The sequence below is a fragment of the Acipenser ruthenus genome, chromosome 30, assembly GCF_902713425.1.
Source record: "Acipenser ruthenus chromosome 30, fAciRut3.2 maternal haplotype, whole genome shotgun sequence".
In the NCBI taxonomy this organism is placed as follows: Eukaryota; Metazoa; Chordata; class Actinopteri; order Acipenseriformes; family Acipenseridae; genus Acipenser; species Acipenser ruthenus.
In genome coordinates this window covers 2083170-2104385 of record NC_081218.1, presented here as the reverse complement: position 1 = coordinate 2104385, position 21216 = coordinate 2083170, and the positions used below count along the sequence as shown (strand labels likewise).

The 21216-nt window shown below is 37.9% G+C and overlaps 1 protein-coding gene across 1 annotated transcript; it reads right to left on the bottom strand.

The window, feature by feature from the left end:
• Positions 1–2737: 2737 nt before the first annotated feature.
• LOC117395173 (uncharacterized protein C14orf132) lies at positions 2738–20086 on the bottom strand. The gene is made up of 4 exons (XM_059004874.1): positions 19658–20086; positions 12067–12261; positions 8659–8754; positions 2738–5509 (listed from the first exon to the last, which is right to left on the bottom strand). The coding sequence occupies exons 1-4, from the start codon at positions 19682–19684 to the stop codon at positions 5444–5446; spliced, it is 384 nt and encodes a 127-aa protein (XP_058860857.1). The 5' UTR covers positions 19685–20086; the 3' UTR covers positions 2738–5443.
• Between the last annotated feature and the right edge of the window lie 1130 nt (positions 20087–21216).

Here is a 21216-nt window from a genome sequence, read left to right as displayed (position 1 = left end):
TTTTTTTTTTTTTTTTTAAAGGTTAAACATTTAGCACTTAGGAAAACGTTGAAATGTTTAAACGTTAAACTATGTCATCCCTGCTGGTAATGTTGTAGTTTGGAAATGGCTTTTCTCGGGTTTCTACAGACAGTTTCCATTGCACTAACATAGTGTGTAAAGTCAGTGCTATTACAATTGGATGCAAATGGCAAGTTTCCAGTAAGATTGTATAACAGCAAACTTGAACAGATTCATGACAGATTCACTTCATTCAGACACAAGCTTGCCAGTGGCATAGGTATTCATACTATGGTGTGCTGAGTTGAGCTAGAGCAGGGGTGGGCAATTCCAGTCCTGGAGGGCCGGTGTCCCTCCTGGCTTTTGTTCCAACTTTGCCCTAAATTACTTAATTGAACCAATTATTACCAACGATCATGCACTGAACCGCTGTCACACTGCAGCCATTCCAAATGATCCTTTTAGAACGATTATTATAATACTTAAAGAAGGGAATTACTGTGGTGCAGGCCCACTGTTGGCCCACCCTGTACACGTTAGCTGAAAATAAAGACATACAGGAAACATCTCAATGCTCAAAGTCCAGTCAGCTAGTCGCTACACACAGTCAGATCAATAGCGAAGGTTTGGAGTAATTGAGATTTTGTAGAGGCCCCCTCTTCAGAAGTCTGTTTTCCCTTTCCGTGAGACTCAGGATAAACCATATTCCCCTGGCGAGTTAGCTCAGGCTGAGGGAAACAATGAAATCCAGGATCCTGCCTCAATATAAAAATAAACATTTTTTTTTATTTCATTGACAAACACTTCCTTGTATACCAGTTAGGGTGGATAAGTACACCAGTGGTTCCCAAACCCGGTCCTGGGGACCCCGTGTCTGCTAGTTTTCATTCCAACTGAGATCTAAATTACTTAACTAGACCCTTCATTGAAATGAACATTTGCTCAATTAGACCTTTTTAATTGTTTCCAGCTCTTAAAGTTGCAGAGTTCAAGTTTCTTATAAAAATGGTATAGCTAATTGAAATAAGCAACTGTTAAGAGCTGAAAACAATTAATTATTTATTTCTTAGCAGACAATTATTTATTTCTTAGCAGTCGCCCTTATACAGGGCGACTGCTAATTATTTATTTATTTATTTATACAGGGCGACTTACAATTGTTACAAGATATCACATTATTTTTAGCAATCTAGGTAAAGTGCCTTGCTCAAGGGTACAGCAGCAGTGTCCCCCATCTGGGATCGAACCCATGACCCTCTGGTCAAGAGTCCAGAGCCCTAACCACTACTCCACACTACTATTAAGTGCTTATAAGAAGCTTAATTGGTCCAATCAATTTAGTGTACAGTTAGAACAAAAACCAGGAGGGGCAGCAGTCCTCCAGGTCCAGGGTTGAGTAGCCCTGGAGAAGTGTGTGATAAAAATCCAATGCCCACCCAAGAGGTGGGATGATACTAAGTTTAGTGGAAATTGTGCAGAAATGCACCACATTTTTAATTTTTTTTTATGTTAGTTCCTTTTAGTTGCGACTTCTAGAGCAAGTCTGAATCCACCAAGGTTTTTTTTTTTTTTTGTCATTTGTCAGAACATGCCGTTACTTACCAAGCTGTTCTGTAATGAAAAAGATTAGGGTATCCCTCGTGTGGGCACGCTTGGGCACTGCACCCGCGCTAGTGCAGAATTTCACTCATGGAAATAAATAAGATTTTATTTTTGGTAGCACTTTGAAGTAATGGCTGTAAATTCCTAATGAATTCTGGCTGAACAGAAATAACACCTGAATATCTTCTGCACTTCCTCTGAGTTCTGAAGTCCTTCATTCTGAATTCAGCCCGTTAATTCGTGTTGATTGGATTACCCGTGTTCATCCCATGTATAAGGAAAGCATTCATGCATGAATAAACACTTCTCTCAATCCCCTGGTGGGCGAGTAAGAGGATATGAATGCATGCCGTATACATGCGATCAACATAATTTGTTACAAAGTAACATGGAATAAATTAAATCCACTTGAATTAACAGGGCTGAATTCTATTTCAGTAGGCGTACAGCAGAGAATATTCTCTCTCCTGCCACCTAACTGAAATAATTTCAAAAGGAAGCTGGTTATGGAATTGAAAGCTGATCGATTTTCTGGATATCTATAAGTCTGCCAGGCCATGCTTGACTAGTACATGGTAAATCTGGTAGAGTACTGCATTTCAAATGGGAATCTCTTCCTCAGCAAGTGGAAGGGCTTGCTTTGTTCCGAGATCACAGGTGGCTAATTGTCTTCCCTTTGAACGCAGTGGATCAAAATAACAAAACAGTTATGTAAGCAGCCTTTTCAAGGCCTTTCTAGCATTATTAACTATACTACAATTTCACTCATCACCTAATCATTGTGTAATTGATTAACAAACCCCCAAACATGACTAAAAATTGTCCTCTCTATCTCGTAGTGTTCAAAAGTTTGGAAACAACAAATTATTTCTAGCAAGACTTTAAATATGCATCTAATATCTATCACATATATATATATATATATATTATATATATATTCAATTTTACATTTACTGGTTACTTATAAACAATATAAGTACAAAGTAAATGTTAGCACAAAGATTATAAACAATAGTAAATAAGTATCAGTTATTTTTTAATTCTGAAATACTAGGATTTTGTCCTGTGTTAATAGCTCATATTAACCAAGTGCTGAAAACATTTAACATTTTACAAAGAAACGATGACAAAAAAATCACAAATCTAATGCATTTTAACAGCAAGCCATTTTCAAACAATAATAAAACAGCATTTTCTTTACACCAAAAAACATATTTTACATCTGAAGCATTCTTTATTTATATATAGTTTTTTTAATACAAATGTAAAATTCTTATATTTTGTTTTTATCCCATGCGAAAACTGATACTCAAATGGCTTAAAAATATTTCGCTCCTCATATCTTACAAAGTACGTCGCTTTACCAAAATAAGTCTTTCTTACAAATCAATTAATATTAAGTGAACAACTCAACCATAAAGCAAATATGGATTGCAAAATGTTACGAAATATTCAATGCAATTTAAAATGATACCATCTGCATTTCCAGAATATAAATCTGATTATGTATGTTCTCTGTCCTCCTTTATCCTCATTTTCCATCAATCAAATTCATTTTATATAGCGCCTTTCATGGCGAACCATCCCAGAGCGTTTCCCAATCATCAACAAAACCAAAATTGTACACTAACTAAAAAATGACAAGGGGAACTTCCAGTCAGTAAATGGAAGACAAAAGAAAATAATGATCGAAAAACAGCAATATAGAATTAAACTACAACACACATAAGAGTAATCACATACCAATCGTAATATTCTGAAAATGCAGACGCTATGCCATTAAAACGCAGTACGTGAGACTTAAATGTTTGTTTTCTCAAATTATCCTAGTGCTTTCATAGTGCTTAAAGGGTAGTTACTGGCACTTTAAAAATAATGTTGCATATTCCATTTTTGTTAATCTAGTTAATCACAGTACACTGAAAAATATACTACCGATACAGATTATTACAGATACCACGTTAATGAGTTAAACTCATATCTACACTGTGTTAAAACTCTATGTTTAATACTGTCTGGTATAAAAAGATCACAAAAAATCCCTTTCAGATCTAGTTATATGTTATATGCATAGCTACTCACCAGTTATATGTCAGTTGGACTGTTAATACTGTTTTGCACAAGAACACTTATTTACCATGCTTACTAACTATTCCAGCTAAAAAAACTTCTAGCTGGATTTCTGAATAGAGGTTGTTATAGACAGGACCGCTAGGGATTTCCGTACCCTCCGAAATTAATTTATATAAATATTTTCATGAATTTAAATCACATACCAGAGTTGCATTAAGTGTTTGAAAGGATTTTACTTTGTTTTTTTGTTTTTTTTGATGGATTTGTTAGTAAGCATGGTGAATAATCATGTACGTAGAAACCGTGATAGAAAAATGATAGAGAACATACTTATGATAACATTCCAGAAATGCAAATTATATCAAATATATCCCTTCAACTAGTGCTTTATTTAAATGGGTAAAACTATTCTTTAAAAAAAAAAAAAGATCCTCACTTCTGATTCGCTTCCTGTGCAGCAGGTATTAAAAGATCCTTACTTCTGATTCGCTTCCTGTGCAGCAGGTATTAAGGATCCTACAACAACCCAAAAGTCCAGCACATAAATTAAACTAATCCAGGGTCCCTGTGCTTTTAATACAAATGCAGATGAATGCTATCACAATAAAAAATAATACACAAAAAGATATATTGTATGCACCCACTTACAGTTACATTATCTTCTCAATTTACAGCGTGGGGACGTTGAAAAGATACCTACAGTACATGATCCAAACCTTGGAACTTCAATGTATAAGCATGCCTTAGCATGCCAAGTAGTCCCTGACCCTGTTAGAAAGACCAGCAATGTCCAGCACTGGTTTCCTGCTGATCGGAGCTGGTGTTTGTGCTCGATTTGCAGCTGGTCAAACTGGTTCAAGAAAAAAAAAAAAAGTATTATTACTTGATTGAGAAATGACCGCACCGCTCCGTGACTAAAGATCCATTCTGCTTTGGGTACTGCGTTCTGTTCTGGTTGACGCAGCTCCTGCACTGTTATTGTGCACGTTGATCAAAGCCTTTTGGTTGTCACGGGCCTCTGCAACCGTCATCTTCCCTATGTGTTTCAATCCTTTGCATAATGCGGTTTCACAGTCAACAGCAAGAAATTCAAAGGTGTGTTTCGGTCCCGAACTGCAGATCAAGATAGCTACACTAACCCTCCCCCCCATTCTTATGTGTGATATCAGTATGGTCCACTGCTGTCCTTAATGATGGTCTTCATACATTGCCAGAATATCTTGGTCTGTTGAATGCTGTATGGCAGATTGCATTATAATGCTAAAGGGACCCATGTCTTCCTGAAAGCTATGAACAATATATATATTTAGTCAGCCAATGCATTATACTTGCTTGAATCCTTGTGATAGCACAAGTTACACTCCATGAAAACAATGCAACAAGGCCTGAAGTATTTAACCCTTTCAGGTGCAACGGACATACGTGTCCCACAAAGTAAAATGATTCTAACTTCCTTGTTTTTGATACTTTCTTGTGATACTTGAGTTGCTCTCAAACGTATTTTAAGAAGAAACCGTTTGAACGAGCAAATTCCTTGTGTCCCTTAAACTGATCCACCCTATCATGTAAGTCTCCTTGATCCAACAAGAGATGGAAAATGCTGCAGTGGTGTTAAACATGTCCTGTTGGGTAAAGTCACTGTGTTCCTTTTAAAACGACATGTCCACAATTCAATTTGTAGACAGTGGTCTTTCTCCAGTGGGCTATACTAGCTGCTGCTCCATCATGCACGTGTGTAAAATGCTTGCACAGACAGATGTGTATGCCATTAGTCAAGGCAGTAACTAGAGCTTTTCTCCAGCGAAGTGAAGTGACAGTACAGTATCTCAACCAGCTGGAAAGAAAAAAGTGAGGGAGACAAGATTATTGCACAGCAATGAAGTCGCTGAAAAGGTGCAGCTTAACAGTGTAGGTTCAGTGCAAGGCCAACAGACTTGGGCTACACAGAGAAACGTTTCTTTAGTCATGTACACTATTTTAAAACCTGTTGGATTTTTTTTTTACTATTTATTAAATGTTCTAAAATGTCATTTTTACATAAAGGACCGCAGCCACTTCCGTCCATCTGCAACTGCACACACTTCACAAATGCTTTCAGTTCAAACAGCTGAATACAATTAAAATACTGACATTGCTGTTTCGCTGCTAGCACACACTACAAACACACAAGAACATTACTATGTACTGTAAAGAAGACAGGGGTATTGGCGACTCCCAGTGCACTTTGAAAACAAATCAATAGATACATAAACTAAATGTTTGGTAAGGACAGTGGAATTAATTCAGTGGCAATCCCCTGACATTGTCACTGAACACACCAGAACAGCAGGGAGAACCTCCTAAAGGTCATAGCAGGCACCTCCTGGATGATTATAAGGACAAATATAGTGTGTAAGGCAATAATATATTTCCGATGGGACCATCACAGACGTTGGCATTGCACCTCAGTGATTCTTAGCCTAGGGGTTACATGATTTCCAAGTTCATTTGTCTGATCCCTATAGTAATCCAAAAACACAAATTCATTCCCCAGTTGACAATATTTCCCTGGCAGAATAATGTATTCATTGTGCAATGAAACAGAAATCAGAATGCGATCAATTACATTCTGGGAGAAAGCTCGGGTAAGGCAATGGTCTATGGTCAGGAGAGGATTCAGGTAGCTTTTCTCAATAGCGCTAATGAGTGCCTGTCTTACATATCTTGCCTAAATGCATGTGTGTGAGCTGAACTTGGTGAACACTCTGTTTCCTAACAATATTTCCTATCAATTTCTTGGAGTGAGTTAAAATGTTGTTCCAGACACATACAGCTCTTCTACACAAGGTCAAACGTACTCCACTTAAAATAATTCCTTGTTCCCTTGGATCCTGTTGGCTGAGTTGGATAACATCCTCCCATCACTTCTTGCTTTGCAGCTGTGCTCGGCCACAGTGTTCTCAAGTGTGCTCACAATATTTGTTTAACCTTTGTAGACCCCTACGACTGCCTTCATGCTCAGCCTCACTATTTGTTATTTTCTGCAGTTGGAGATTATAAAAGCTGTCTCTCGCCTCTTTCATACTGAGCGCTCATTAGGTAACTTTTAATCGGAGCAGGGCTGACAGCAGACTCCCTATTGGTTTGATGGAAACGAAGGAGTCTGGTTTCACATTCCAGTCAATCCCAGAAACTCTCATCTCATCACCCCTAATGAGCCTCTGCAGGCAAGGCAATAAGACTCCTACTGCATCGCAGTTTTGCATTCACCATGGTAAATTTGCAAAGGGATGTTACTCTAAAATATCATTTTACACATTCTTTCTTCTTTGCTTGTTTCACGGAATCTGAGTTTATGAGCAGTTTGTTGAGAGCAATCAGATCACAGAATGATATCTGACCGAGACGCTTGACTGACTTGCACAGGCCATTTGAATTGTGATTTTATTTTGCAGAAGCTATTGCACGGTGAAAAACTGGCTACCCAAGGAATCAGGCCAGATAAACCAGCTCAGGAGCTGGGAGATCATTTAAATTCTTGTTGCATCTCCCTGTAGGCATTTCGACACAGTTTTCAAAATCTCCTGGAATATACCTGCGCATCGAGGCTTTAGCGTGTAATTTAGAATTGATTTGAATTCATTGTAGCAACAACTGCATGCAGTAAAATAAAGTGAAAACAGTTTGTGCTTAGCAGTGTGTAGTGGCAGATTCCCTCACCCTCTGTGCAGATTTAATTCAACAACACTGGCAGAGTACCTGTCCCCCATCAGGACTTGTCTCTTTCTCAATTCATTTTTAAAAAAGGAACTGCACCCAAAACGCACTGGTATTTTTTAGCACAGCAGAACCTGCCATGTACAATCCTGTAAGATACGATACCCTCCATTAATGGCATGTGTCAATTACACACGCTGCTACCAACTGAACGGTACTGATGGTTTAATGCATGTTTTATTGTGGGTCTAAAACAGTCAATTTAGCTCTTAGCAGGACAGAATGGATTCAGTTGCAGATAAAAAACAAAGACGTTGCGTTTGGGAATTCAATTTCACTTTTTACATGCTGTCAATTCTCGTAAAACAAATTGCCCAGATTAACCAGAACAGAAAACAAGGAAAGAGAGGGATTAATAGAATTACTGTACCGTTGTACCTGATGTTCCTGACACTGTTCATTTATTAAACCTGACATTAATAAAACAACTAGAATGTAGTATAAGGCCTCCCTCTAGATAAGGTATTTCTGCATATCGCATGGAGCCAATTTAAACAGATACGACAGAAATTACTGTATTTAATGTTTTAAAAATTGCAAAATTTAAATATCCGTTTGCTCTATGATCTCAACCCTTGTTGCAAGAATCCACCTGGGGGGGGGGGGGAGATATATAATTGATGCCCCTTTTCGTTTCCGAATCATGTGACTTTGACTACCAGTGTTTGTGTGGAACAACCATAAAGTCATCGCTCACTGTCAATTTAATAGGACTGCTTTACATTCAAGGACCGAAACAAGGCCACAGCTCCTAAAAGACGTTTCAGTTCTTTGTTTAGGCTCTGGGCAATAAAATGCGAACGTAATGGCATTATTAGCACAGCATTAGCAGATGAAAAGCAAGATAAAGGGTGGTCTCTTATATGATTAACTCTTTGCAATATGTAGATGACAGAGTGGCACACTGTCTGTCTGATACTGAAACAGTACCATGATATGCAGTGTGTGGTCTCAAGTGGGAGTAGTGTAATTGAAATGTCTTTTTTGTTGCGTCTCGTGTCATTGTTTTTAGCTGCTGTTTTGAATTTACTGGTGTTTAATTTTAAGAATTGTTCTAAACAAAGGAGTGGTCTCTCTCTCTCTCTCTGTCTCTCGGGGGATGTACACAGACAAAAGTCCTTCAGCTGTGTAGAAATACAAGTTAAACATGTTTACTTTTCTTTTTTATACACTGCAGTTATACCTCCTTTTCATATCTATCTATCTATTTGAAATGTTTTTACATACCTTTGAAGTTGCCGATCTTATTCCATTTACACACACATGGCTTTTTGTTCTTTTCAAAGTCCTTTGTCCGTACTGTATTGCTCGGTGGTCCCCAATCTGTAGAGAAGAGCCCCACAGTTCTGTTGCAGGTCAGTACTTGTGCCTTCACTGAGCTCTTAATAAAGCACGCCAGCTAAAAACCCAGGCCTGTGCGATTCAACCCGACATGAATAAAAGCTTTGATGCAGAGCTAAGATCAAACCTCCCAGCAAAATACCAAAGCTTTTTTTTCTGTAACAAATGTGTAAAATAAACTCTAATGTGCATACAGTACTAGCTAAGCCCAAACAGCACCTCACTACAAACTTTTTTTTATGATCACACCTGTATTTTAAGGTAAACTTAATATGGGAAATTACTATAGTTCATTTTATTCATGAAATATAAGAAATAATACTAATATTAGTAATACTACTACTACTAATAATGTATGGGTAATATGTTATGCTATTTCATTTTATTAGTGAACTACAAGGAAAATAATAATAATAATAATAATAATAATAATAATAATAATAATAATAATAATAATAATAATAATAATAATCATCATCATCCTATTTTTAAAATGGCTGAAATTAGGTCAACTGTTTAGTGATTCTGTAATGAAAAGTACATGGAAAATATGCATAGTTAATTGTGAGGTGCAGTACTGTAACCCGTACTTTAAAAACGACACAGCACAATGTTGTAGCTGAAAAGCCTTGGGTATTTCTTCCCACGTGATGCACATTCAGGAGTCTGCTTGTTCTGTGAGGGTTTCTAATGGAGATGTTCTGCTCTCTGGGGTGTGTTGTTCTGCACTGCACTTTGCTTTTGGCAAAATGCTGATTTGCAATGAATTTCAGGGTCATTCTCTACTCTGTATTTTTAAGCATCATACCATAAAACTATATATATATTTTTTTAATTGTTTGTGTGAAAGCATTCCGACATGTATGCACAGATCTATTTCTATCCATGCATTTGCTAGATTGCGTCTCCTTCTAACCTGATGTGTTTTTATCGGTTATTGCAATTTGATTTCCTGACTGCTTTGTGATTATTTGATTTGCCTTTGCCTGCGTAGTTATACTTACTCAAGTGCTGTGAATCAAGACAGTAACTGACAGTGTTTCACACCAAGTTATACAAAGCTGGGTTTCTCCTTCCTTATATAGCGCTGTGTTTGTAGTACCCCTTCAATAAAGTCAAAAAGCCCATTATGAGGAAAAGAAGAGCTAAGACTAAAGGCGAAGCTCCAGAGTGTGATTACGGCATACGTTATTGCCCTTGTTCTAAACCATTGCAAACTACTGCAACATATCAAGTGACAGCACTAATAGGCCTATCAGTCTTCGCAATTCTGTCAGTCACGACGTTCCATCAGTCATTTCTTGGAGGTAATTAGAGGTTCTGCTAAATGACTAAAGCCCTCCAACATCCAATAAATACAGGACAAAGTGGTCAATTAACAGCCCTCAGGGATGCAAAACTTTTGGCCACAGCTGTATGTAACTTTTCACAAAAAAGAGAAGATGAGCTTCCTGTACACAGTGGCCTAAAACAGGTCTAACCAAAGCATGTTGATCGCATAGACTAAGAACGGTTCATCTGACACAATCAAGCAATTTTGGTGCAATTAAATAATTAACTGAATAGGTTATGGGAGGATTATGCAATTTCAGGCAGAACAACGACCAGGAGGGCTCCAGTCCGGACCTCAAGGATCTGAATCGTGCATCCCATATATACATGGATGGGGAAGCTGTTTTGCAAAAGAGTTAGCGTTATTGTCCTTACATTGCATGGCACTGCTGCATAACTCTGTGCCTTAGGAGAGCTACTGTACTGTTGCTGTTAAGCACTTTGCAGTGATACACAGACATACAGATACAGTATTATTATTAGTATTTATTTCTTAGCAGACACCCTTATCCAGGGCGACTTACGAACAGAAACAGAAAAGCACATCCGAAGCTATAGGAATAAAAAAACAATACCTGACCGCAAGATAACTTAATGATCGAACAGGGTAAAAAAACAGAAGTGCCAGCTAGCAATCAGGCCATGAACTGTAATAGACTTGAAGTTGGCTATTTGATCAATGGAGGAGAGACAATCTGAGGTATCGAATTTGCCTGTAAAAGGCTTCCAGAAAGCAAAAATAAGCGATATGTTACTTATACCATAAATCAGAATAACCAGCTTTGTTTATCTGCATAGCGTGTGACAATTAATTTAAACCTCTCAGTCCAATTTGTCGAAATTAAAGTTATGTAATTTCAAAACTAATTTATGGAATGTACATGAGCAGGACAATTTTTTTTTCTTCATGTATTATACACTACCTCAAACTGGGACCTAGGAGGCAGGAATGGCAAGAGAGGAGACTGCATCGCATTGGAGTTCAGCGAGACATCCTGAAATGCCATGGTCTGATAAGGTGCTATATAGCATTCGTTATTGCCATTGTTATTGCTGTGAACCCTACCATTCCACGTAATTGTGGTACAAGCAGGAGTCAGATGTAAGAATAAGATGTTTCTGGAACACTGAATTGAAAATAAATGTCAAAACTGAAAATTATGCAGATCTGGTAGAACAACTACATTTTGTGTAGTCTAGGGTTCACATGTGATCATGGCCAATGACATAGCTTGGGTATTCAAAATTTTAAATGTTGACATAATGTATTAGTTCAGTCGCTTGTCTACATGGAAGCAGACGCAGTCTATCAAGTCTACAGAATAATGGAATTGGCACGCGTTGATTGCAGAGTTTTTGATAGGGACTCTTACCGTGTAGTGTAGCGTAGTAAAGATACAATTAAGGATGCAGAGGGTCACAGTGGAGGTATTGGAAATAGATAACTCTATTCGCACAGGGTGAAATGTTTCCAGTACCAATCTGTGACTTCTTCACTGTGTTAAAATGCTGCAATGTGGCCAGTTTTTTGTATTCATGATGAGGACAAACAGACATACTGTTCTTATACGTGAACACACCGTTTAGTTTGATGTGAACAATCTCCAAGGGAGCATTCACATTACACTTCAAAACAACAGTTTAATCTAATGCGAACAGTCCTTGCGTAACAAGCAAAGATCCCTCATGGATTTCTCTCTCAACTGGGACAAAAATCCTAAACTGGTTGAATGCTGAGTCATCACTGGGGCTATTGAAATGCAACGCAAATGTACTATGCAGTGTACTGTAAAGTAAAAAGGAAGGGTGGTTTGAAAAAGTTTCAAAAGGAGCATGGGAAGTTAGGAAAGCTCTCTGGGGTTGGCGTGGTCTAGCTCTAAGGGTAATAAGACTAGGCTAGGATGCGAATAAGGAGGCCCCCGTGCTTTTGATTAAGAGCTCTTAAAAGGTACAGACACAGACCACTGCCACAACCACGACGTTCCCAATGGTGGCGATGATCGCGATCCACAGCCAGATGGCCTCGCTGGAGAACTTGGACTCCTCTTCTGGTTCCTGGGGGCGGGTGTTGGCGTGGAGGTTGGAGGTGGAGGTTTGTAAGGAAGTGTTTCCGTTGTACGGGGAGTCCATGAAGGCTCCACTCATGGCTGGGAAGTGCTGGGAAGACAACCAGATGAAGCAGGTTAAAGTCTGAGGATTGGTTTTGCCATATATATATATATATATATATATATATATATATATATATATAAAAAAAAAATATATATATATATATATATATATATATATATATATATATATCTGTTCAAAATGTTTTGAGGATTTTCAGTGATTTCTTGACGCATTATACTATAAACCGTTTTAAATGAGCTTTTAAGTTAATCCGTTAGATACAATACAAAATTGAAATTACTAAGCGCAAATATATATATATTACATATTTACATAGGTCCAACTCAAGCCTTGAGTGTATGAGATAAGTGAGATAAGTAATTATGTTTTAACCAACCTTAATTAAAATATCCTTAAAATGTATTTCTACAATGGTAGGCTATACATGTGTATATATATATATATATATATATATATATATATATATTATATATATTATTATATATATATATATACACACACATTTGTGGTTATACCATTTGTGGTTAAAAAAATGAATAAAGATACAATACTTTAACAAGTTAATTAGCAAAAATGAAAGATGCAAATAACATGCAGTATCTAGAGGATTGAATGCAAAAATAAATCTTTGGAAAAAAATGTAATGCAACAGTCATCAGCCAAAAAACACCATCCTATAACTTTGGAATGTCCTAATGCATCTCTGTTCATATCCAAGGATTGTACTCCCATCTCTGTACATCTGACTGAAAAATACCATACAAGACTTTTAATTTCACCCAAACCATGTACATGAGATTTGCTTCTTAAAGTCAATGCTTCTGCTCTGCTGTTTCTCTTATAAATATTTATCTGCCAGGGTTTTAAGTTTTTAAAAACATCCAGGACTTCGCTGCAAACAGCTTTGCCCACTACAATTGCAGCTATGTCCCTTCAGCTTTCCGTTAAAAATGTTGATGCAATAAGAAAAAGGCACTTTATGTATAATTACCAATTTCGTGGATGACAGAGTGTGCATTCCTCACTCCTCTGGTCCAACAAATAAACTCTATACAAGCCTGTTTCTACCCAACCTGTGGTTACATCATTATCTTTCTGTTTTCCTGTGTAACTTGGTAGCCTCTCTCCGAACACAGTTTAAAGAGAAGACTGGGAGCATTAGGTTGTGCTCCTGTTATGCATCGACATTGGATTTTCATTGTTTTGGAGAATTAATAAAAGTGTGCAACAGCTCTGAACTGCAGTCTTCCAAGTTTGGGCTTGCCATTTCTGCCACTGACAAGCCTTGACCACATGCCACTCTACCACAATCTAAAAGTGTTTGAGACTTGCTAAAATCTGTGAATGAAACTACCAAATGAATAATGTGTATATTTTTATAGATGAATCATAAATTGAGCAGCAACAAACAATTGGAAGCCTATGTAAGCTGCTTCTGGACAGGTTCATACAATCTGCAGGAGTATGGTATAGCTGAAGAAAGTGCTTTCAGTTTTCAGGTCAAACAGTATATGTAAGACATCTATAATGCACACGGATTTACATTCCTGCTAAAACGCCTTCAAGAAATACTAAGTTTCCACCAGGGTTGTTTATTAAGTTTCAATGTTTAATCATTCTGCAATGAATTATTCAAAGTTTTACAGTACGCACTGCACAACTAAACCACAAACGCCTACGGAAACATCTAAATAGTTCATACGTTTCTTAATTTTCAGCATTTTTTTTCAAGATTACATTGGTGTGAGCTTCATCTGCAGAGGCACCAGGGACATTCTTGATGCCTGTTCTGTACTTGTTTGTTTGTTCCAGTGTTTGCATTCCCCCACAAACTCACAAGGAACAACCGCACAAGGAACAATCGTACATGCTTCATTACACTTGACCAAAATGCAGCCTATTTTTGAGAAGCAAAAACTGGTTCAAAAAATGCATCTTAAATTTGAAGGAATACAGTGTTTATTTATGCATCAGGTGTGAGAAATCACAACCAGAAAATGTATAAAATTGGACTTTAACATAAATTGATAAATAAGATGATCACGCGTGGAAGAACTTGGAGTACAAAGGTCAGCCTTGCAGGTGCCAGCAGGGGGGGGGCTGGAGTGCAGTGAGGAGCCAGTCCCTGCTGTGTTTAGTGCCATAGCACATGGGTGTGGCAGTGCCAATGCAACGCTCCATGAGGAATCCCTACAGGAGATCGTACATGCACCCCCCTGACCGTATGGCTCGCCCTGCACATCACACAGCTGTGCCATTACCAGGGAAGCCACCCGGGGACCCTGGTCATTACACTTCAAAACTGATTTACTGCAATACCTGCAACTGGATTATTTAAAACCAACTTCTGTACAACTTGATCCAACTCCCACAAGATACCAAATTAGCCAAATGGATTATTTATTTGTTAAGATTTGTTTTTGGCAGGATTAACGCCAAATGTCTGTCTGCACTATAACATGAGAGAGGCTGCCGTCGTAGGCACTGAAAAGATCAAGCTCTTGATGGACTTGCTTCTTGTGTGTCACAGAATGAGTTAAGCCCCTCAATGCAGCACATTCGCTTACAGCACTGCATTGCAAAACATCCATTATTCTACTCTGTAAGGATTATCCGACACCTGGATAGATTGCTCTTTGGTTTTACAGTGCTTCGTCTTCTTGTTCATTCTGCTGTTTATCCTGTCTTAATTGAAATTGAGCTATCAATTACAGCTCTAGCCAAAAGTTTTGCATCACCTAGAATTTTAGGATTGAGACATAAAAAAAAAAAAAAAAAACAAACAAAAAAACGATATGAACATTTAGATCTTTTAATTAACATCATGTAATCAAAGAAACTACGCAATGATATCGCAAAAGTCTGCCGGAAGCCATAGTAGTAGTACAGGGTTTCATGTTAGATTTCGAAATGTCACTTTTTTCAGTTTGGAAAACTACAAAACGGTGTGTAATTCAATATGTTAATGTAACATTATTCAGCGGGTTTCAATGATTTCTACAAGGCGATGCAAAACCTTTGGCCACAGCTGTATATCAATTACAACATGCCTTGCAGAAAAGTTTGAAAAAACTATTGGGACCCCATTATAAGTTACCCTGAAGAAACCTGACAGACCATGCTTTGGAGACCACTGCACAATGGCAATTGGGTTTGGAACACATATTGCACAGGTCCTGATAAGGAAGCACTGATATAATGAAATGCCATCACATGCTGGCAGATAAAAATAATTGGCCTGGGGCATCCTGACTAATGACCCCCATTCGATTTAGATTTTGATACCTTTAATGAGAGACGTTACTTGTTTGTTCTGGTAGAAGTACTACTGCATTCATTATGTTCAGTGTCATTTCTGGTTTATTTTATTTATGTAGGGTGCAGAAAATACAATCGAGAACTTCTATCAAAAAACCACACCCATTGGCAGAAATCAGAAATGTATTTATTTTTTAAATAAAATTTTTAAAAAAGTGATGTTATGATTACAAAGCGGAATATAGTTGCCTATTTTGTTTTCCTTACAATCAACCCTTTTGTTGTATAATGGTACGTACCATTAGCGTGGTTACATTCGAAATGACCACAAGCACCGAACAGCGGCGTTCGTGTAAATTAATTGATCCTCCGGTCTGGGGAACAAAACCTTTGTGTGTGCTACGGCCCCCTGAACCCATCTTGCGGCCCTAGAGGGGTCCCTCAGTTTGGAAAGCACCCAGTTAGAATACTCAATGCTGCCCCACTGCTTTGAGTTCACCAGGCACCTGGACACTGTGCACGGCTCTGACTGTACAGAATGACTCACCTTGCACATCACAAGGTAGTAACCTTTACCAGGAAAGATTAATTTTACTTTAGCATTTGAGTACTTGAGTTTTTATCCTCACGCCAGCATTGATTCACTTTATTTAATTCGCCAAAACAGGCTGTTTTTTTTTTGTTTGTTTTTTTAAAGGCTTTATGCATTTAAGCATTATGAATATCGCCCAGCAAGTAATTAGATTGTTATGCAAAAAGACGCATTGTTCTGTTGCCTACTGTTTTAAACACCAATGCTGGCGGAGTGAAGCTAAGCACTCCATTAAACCACAGTAATTACACCATAAACTCAGGAAAACAAGTACAATGACTATAGCAACGATAGTGAAAGGATTTGAGCTGGAGGTCATGCCTCGAAACGTAGCCCTGTGATGGCTTTATAATAAGTGCCTTCCCACGGAACAGATTGCATAAAAATGAGCATGTGAGAAATCGGTAAAGACAGCAAGCAATTTTTTTTCATTGTAATTACATTTAGAGCGTTGATAGTTTCTGCAGCCGATTCACGATTTTCAGTGAAATGGCTTTCGATTGTCCATGAACTGCGTCATACTTTGAGCTTGAATTCAGTTCGGCATGCCGCTGGAGCACCAGTTTGAAACAGGGTTAAACAACTTCTAAAAAGTCTCATTTTAAATGAATTTCATATGCAGCCTATTAAAGTAATTGAATAGGCCACATACAATTGCCTATTTTTACAATTCTCCAAGATTTTCAGTTCCAGTGGTTTGATTTCATATGTACAACAAATCAGAAGCAATGGTGGTGTTCGAATACATTTGCACACTGCTGTGCACTCTCTGGGATACAAGAATGTTCCCTGTCTACACGTGCATTGGTCTAGTTTATTATCACTACTACTGAACATACTAGGAGAATAAAAACTATAGAACTTGAGCTAAATCGTGTCTAAAAATCACAGTTTAATTAAAGGTCAAGTCTGCATTTATGATGTACCTTAGTAAGGGGTAATAAAATATACATTACTCAATGTTTAACAGCAATAAAGGTTGAGCTAATTCGTCAACGTATTTCATTACGAACAAGACGAGAGTGTGTCAGGCTCTAATTCAAGATGGAAATAGATCACAGCCCACAGGTCATTCGCACAACATCGGACGCCTCGTTTAAAGCCCATTAAAACCGTTCAACTAGAAAGCAAGTTCCACAACTCGAAACTGCTTGCGCCATTAATAAAAGGGCAGCTATTCTGCGTTGATTAAACCCGCATTTAAACAATCTCATTCATCAGCACGCGATCTGGAGGTTCTGGATAATTTCCTGACCTTTTAGAAATTCCCCTGAATCGAAGTCTGCCCAAAAAGACGACCGTTATGTGAATAAATTAAAAGCCAAAGGGGTAACTGCATTTTCAGAGAACGCAGGGGATACCCCAATATGAGCCCACTGACCTATTTCGAGATTCCTGCAATGGTGTCTGCTGGTACATCATTTAAAGTGGTACTTTTATTTGTGCAACCCAACATTCTTGCATTGTTAGTAAATGAATAATATTTTAGGTACCACTGCACTGTAAAAAACGACATATCACATAATCGTTCACAATCACTAAGGAAGCTGACAGAAAATGTATATATGTAATCAGGCAAATGTTGTCAAATGTGTTCTCAGTCACACATTATGTACTTGAAACGCTGCCCTTCCATTTACAGGATTTTGGTTTGCAGCCAAACTTGTTATGAACAGTTATATGCAGCTTATAGCAATAATTATACAGTGCTGTGTACTGTTGGTCTAATGAAGAGTGTGAATCCCATCCAAATACAATGTTACCAATATACTGAACTCATTCACACCCCTTCTATCTTCAATAGGGTTCAGTAACCCTATTGAAGATGCTTCTATTGTTTTCCAAACCCTCTATGTATAACAAAGCAAGGAAATGGATATCCTTATTGATCTGCACAAGCAGGGGAACTATTGGCCCTGCCTACAAGAATAATATTATCAGCTCTTCCTTGGAGCTTACTAAACTATCTCGACGGACAGTAATTACTTTCTCTTCAGAAATCTGAGATAATATTAGATTGATTTAAAAAAAAAAAAATGTTATTACAGTTGCCAGCTAGTTTAAATCAATTCTTACAGTCTTGAATAGAAGTAAAACAGCTTCAATCACGATGAGACACCAGAACAGAAGATCCGACAGATGGCGATAGAGGGCTGATAGTAGATGCTTGGTTGGCAGGTGCTTCGATACCCAACACCTCACACATTTTAAGAGGAAACAATCGTATTGATACTATGGGCTATTCAGGTGAGCAGACTGCAGACTTCCAATCCATTTTAACTTCACCACAAAACTACGAATCAGTGAAAGTACCATGGATAGTGTTGCTATTTTGTTTCCCTGTCTTAAAGCCTATCATTGTACCAATGTAAAGATAACAGAAATTGTTCTTCTATGATTGTTTGAAGTGTTTTGTGTCCTGTTTAAATGACTTGTCTCCGCCTGCCATTGATTTCATAACGTTATTTCTTGCCACATTCCCCTGCCAGGACCCAGTGCTGGAAAAGCAACCCACTAGGAAAACAAATACAGCAATACAGTTGGTAACTCTTTGTAACGCGTCAGCAATCTAAATGCAGTTATCGCACCATCGCATCCATTTTTAATGAACTCCTATTGAATTTATAGCAAGGAATATCAATTCCTTTACTCACTGATAGTTATTTAATTCTTTAAGCAACACAAACGTATCATAGTAAGATAGGTACTGTTGGTGTCACTTACAACATTCCATGCATGAGCCTGATTTATACTACTGGACTGTGTTTAGCATGTATGCTGGTGTCAAAGGATACACCGTAATTGAAGGTAAGCCGGTGTCACTGATCATTGCTGTACATGCATTTGTAAGTAAGCATGGTCCAGCATTCAGTGGCCCTCAAAACATTATAGACTTATATATTATGAAAATCGTATCATTTAAGAACCAAACTGTGGTAACAATCTTGACTTAAATAATGAAATGTACTTATTTGTGTGAGGTTCGACGTTTAAGCAGCAGTAGGGTGTACTACAGCTGTTGTCCTAATTACCCACATTTAATACGCGCACAATGTAAGATTTTTGGCAACACTCTATAGAGTTCCATTTTCACACGAATGCTCGACATTATGCGCGCATTAAAGGTATATTATCATAATGTAATCCAAGAAAAATTCTTTAGTAATCAGCATTAAAAAATGTATGTGTTTTGGGGATTTTTGAGAGCTTGTAATTTAATCATCATCGAAATACGTCATGTACTGTTTCTCCAGTATAAATAACTAATCGTGGTGCAATTCAGCTATTCAGTCTTTTCAATTTGTTGTACTCGTGCGTATCATATGCCAGTTCCATGTTTTTGTTTTCTGACGCCCGTACCTGTAACGGTAACTGTTGTAAGCCTTGAAAACGATGCTTGATCACGAGGACTAACCTGCAGACGCATACAGTGAAAACACATTGAAAACAACCGACCTCGAGTTATTACACAAAACAGACACTAAACCCTGCAGTACAGGCAGCAAGCAAGGTAATAGACCTGTGTGATTATTATTATTATTATTTATATAAATGCATGCAAATTCTTACCTGCGCAGCCATTAGGGAGAGCTCCATTGTTCAAGCTTGTTAAATTGATAAATGTGTGAATCCTCCGGAAATGCAGGAATAAAAACTCCACTATGCAGCCTTCACAATAACCGAGTCTGAACGTGTGGATGAATTCACCACTGAGTCTCTCTTGATTTCAAGAGTTCAGCTTCGACTATGTTGCTGCTGTTGCGCCTCGCCCGCTTATACAAGTGCGTAGGCTGCTGAACCGACAGACTCCCACAGTGCAGTGCTAGTTCAATCCGCACTGCTAGCGTGGGTGCAACCTCGCAAATGTATTGATGCAAGTTTTTTTTTTGACAGTTCAGCTAGCTGTTGGGCTCCTTGTGCAGGAGATAATGTTGTACAGTTTTATTAAAAGCGCCTGCTCATAATAACAAGGCAAGGGAGATTAAAAAGACAACTGCCACACCGCCCCCATGCAAGTATTACTGACACAATGCAATGTATACGGGTCGGAATAGACTGACAGGTAGCGTCGTAGGTGCTAACGTGCGTGTAATTATGCTAATTACCTGTGCATCGTGTACACGCTCAAGCAGATGATGATGATAATAATAATAATAATAATAATAATAATAATAATAATAATAATAATAATAATAATAATAATTTTAAATGCGTCAAACTTGCCTCTCGATCTAAAGTTTTGTTTAAAACTAAGTTCGTGCTGTTTGTGTTTTCTGGGTGCCCTCGCGCTGCACAGGTGTAGAATGTTCCACTAAAGCGACCAATTGAAATTCTGCATTTGTTTTGACATAATCTTCTTCCAAGCATTGGAATGCAAGGTCAGGATGGCATTTTGCAGTGGGTTTGTAATGTGTTATCCAAGAATTGTATCTAAATGATCAATTCCCCTTATCTGAGAAAACCATCGGCAACTTCAAAACTAGCATTAAAACCATCGGCCCGCTATCCTCTGCCTTCACCGATCTTCATAAAGAGCCTTGAAACGCTTCTTTATAATCTTGCTCAATATTTTATTGTACTGTACTGGTTGTGTCGCAGCAAAACGAATGGAAAAATTAGAGCGTTGCCGCAGGTATCATTAATCTTTGTTGAGGTTCTGTACACTGGAAATATAAACCTGACTTTGGGGACAACTTTGTTCCTATCTTCTTACTTTTCACCATCCAAAATTCAAGATTGTTGGCTGTTTTATTAAATACTGTGCACTGTTTTATCTAGAGTTGTAAGCCATATAGCAACTATACCAGAATATATCTGTTGTCTGCCTTTGACAGTATAAACTATTAATGTTTTTTACTAGACGTGATGAGACTGATAGAATGTGTCTGTGCCTCTGTTGAATGCAAAGTTTCCAAGGGGAACGGTCAGGCTAGGGTTGTACATTTACGAGATTCATAATCCATATTACTGAAACAGTGCAGCGGCATTGTAAATAACAGTCTGTAGATGGTGCTGTGGGCATTCTGCTGCTCTAAAACGTGGGAAGAGAATGTCTAACGACAAAGAGTTAAATCATATGTCAATTATTCAATGATCTCAGTGCAGGGCATCTGGGATCAAAGTTAAAT

Bases quoted from the DNA above. Each gene is read 5' to 3' on its own strand.
- LOC117395173 (XM_059004874.1), bottom strand. From the start codon at position 19,684: ATGGAGCTCTCCCTAATGGCTGCGCAG. The intron at 12,262-19,657 runs GTAAGAATTTGC...TTGTCTTCCCAG, and splicing joins TCTCCCTAATGGCTGCGCAG to CACTTCCCAGCCATGAGTGG. The intron at 5,510-8,658 runs GTATGTAAAAAC...TTTTCTTTCCAG, and splicing joins TAAGATCGGCAACTTCAAAG to CTGGTTGAGATACTGTACTG.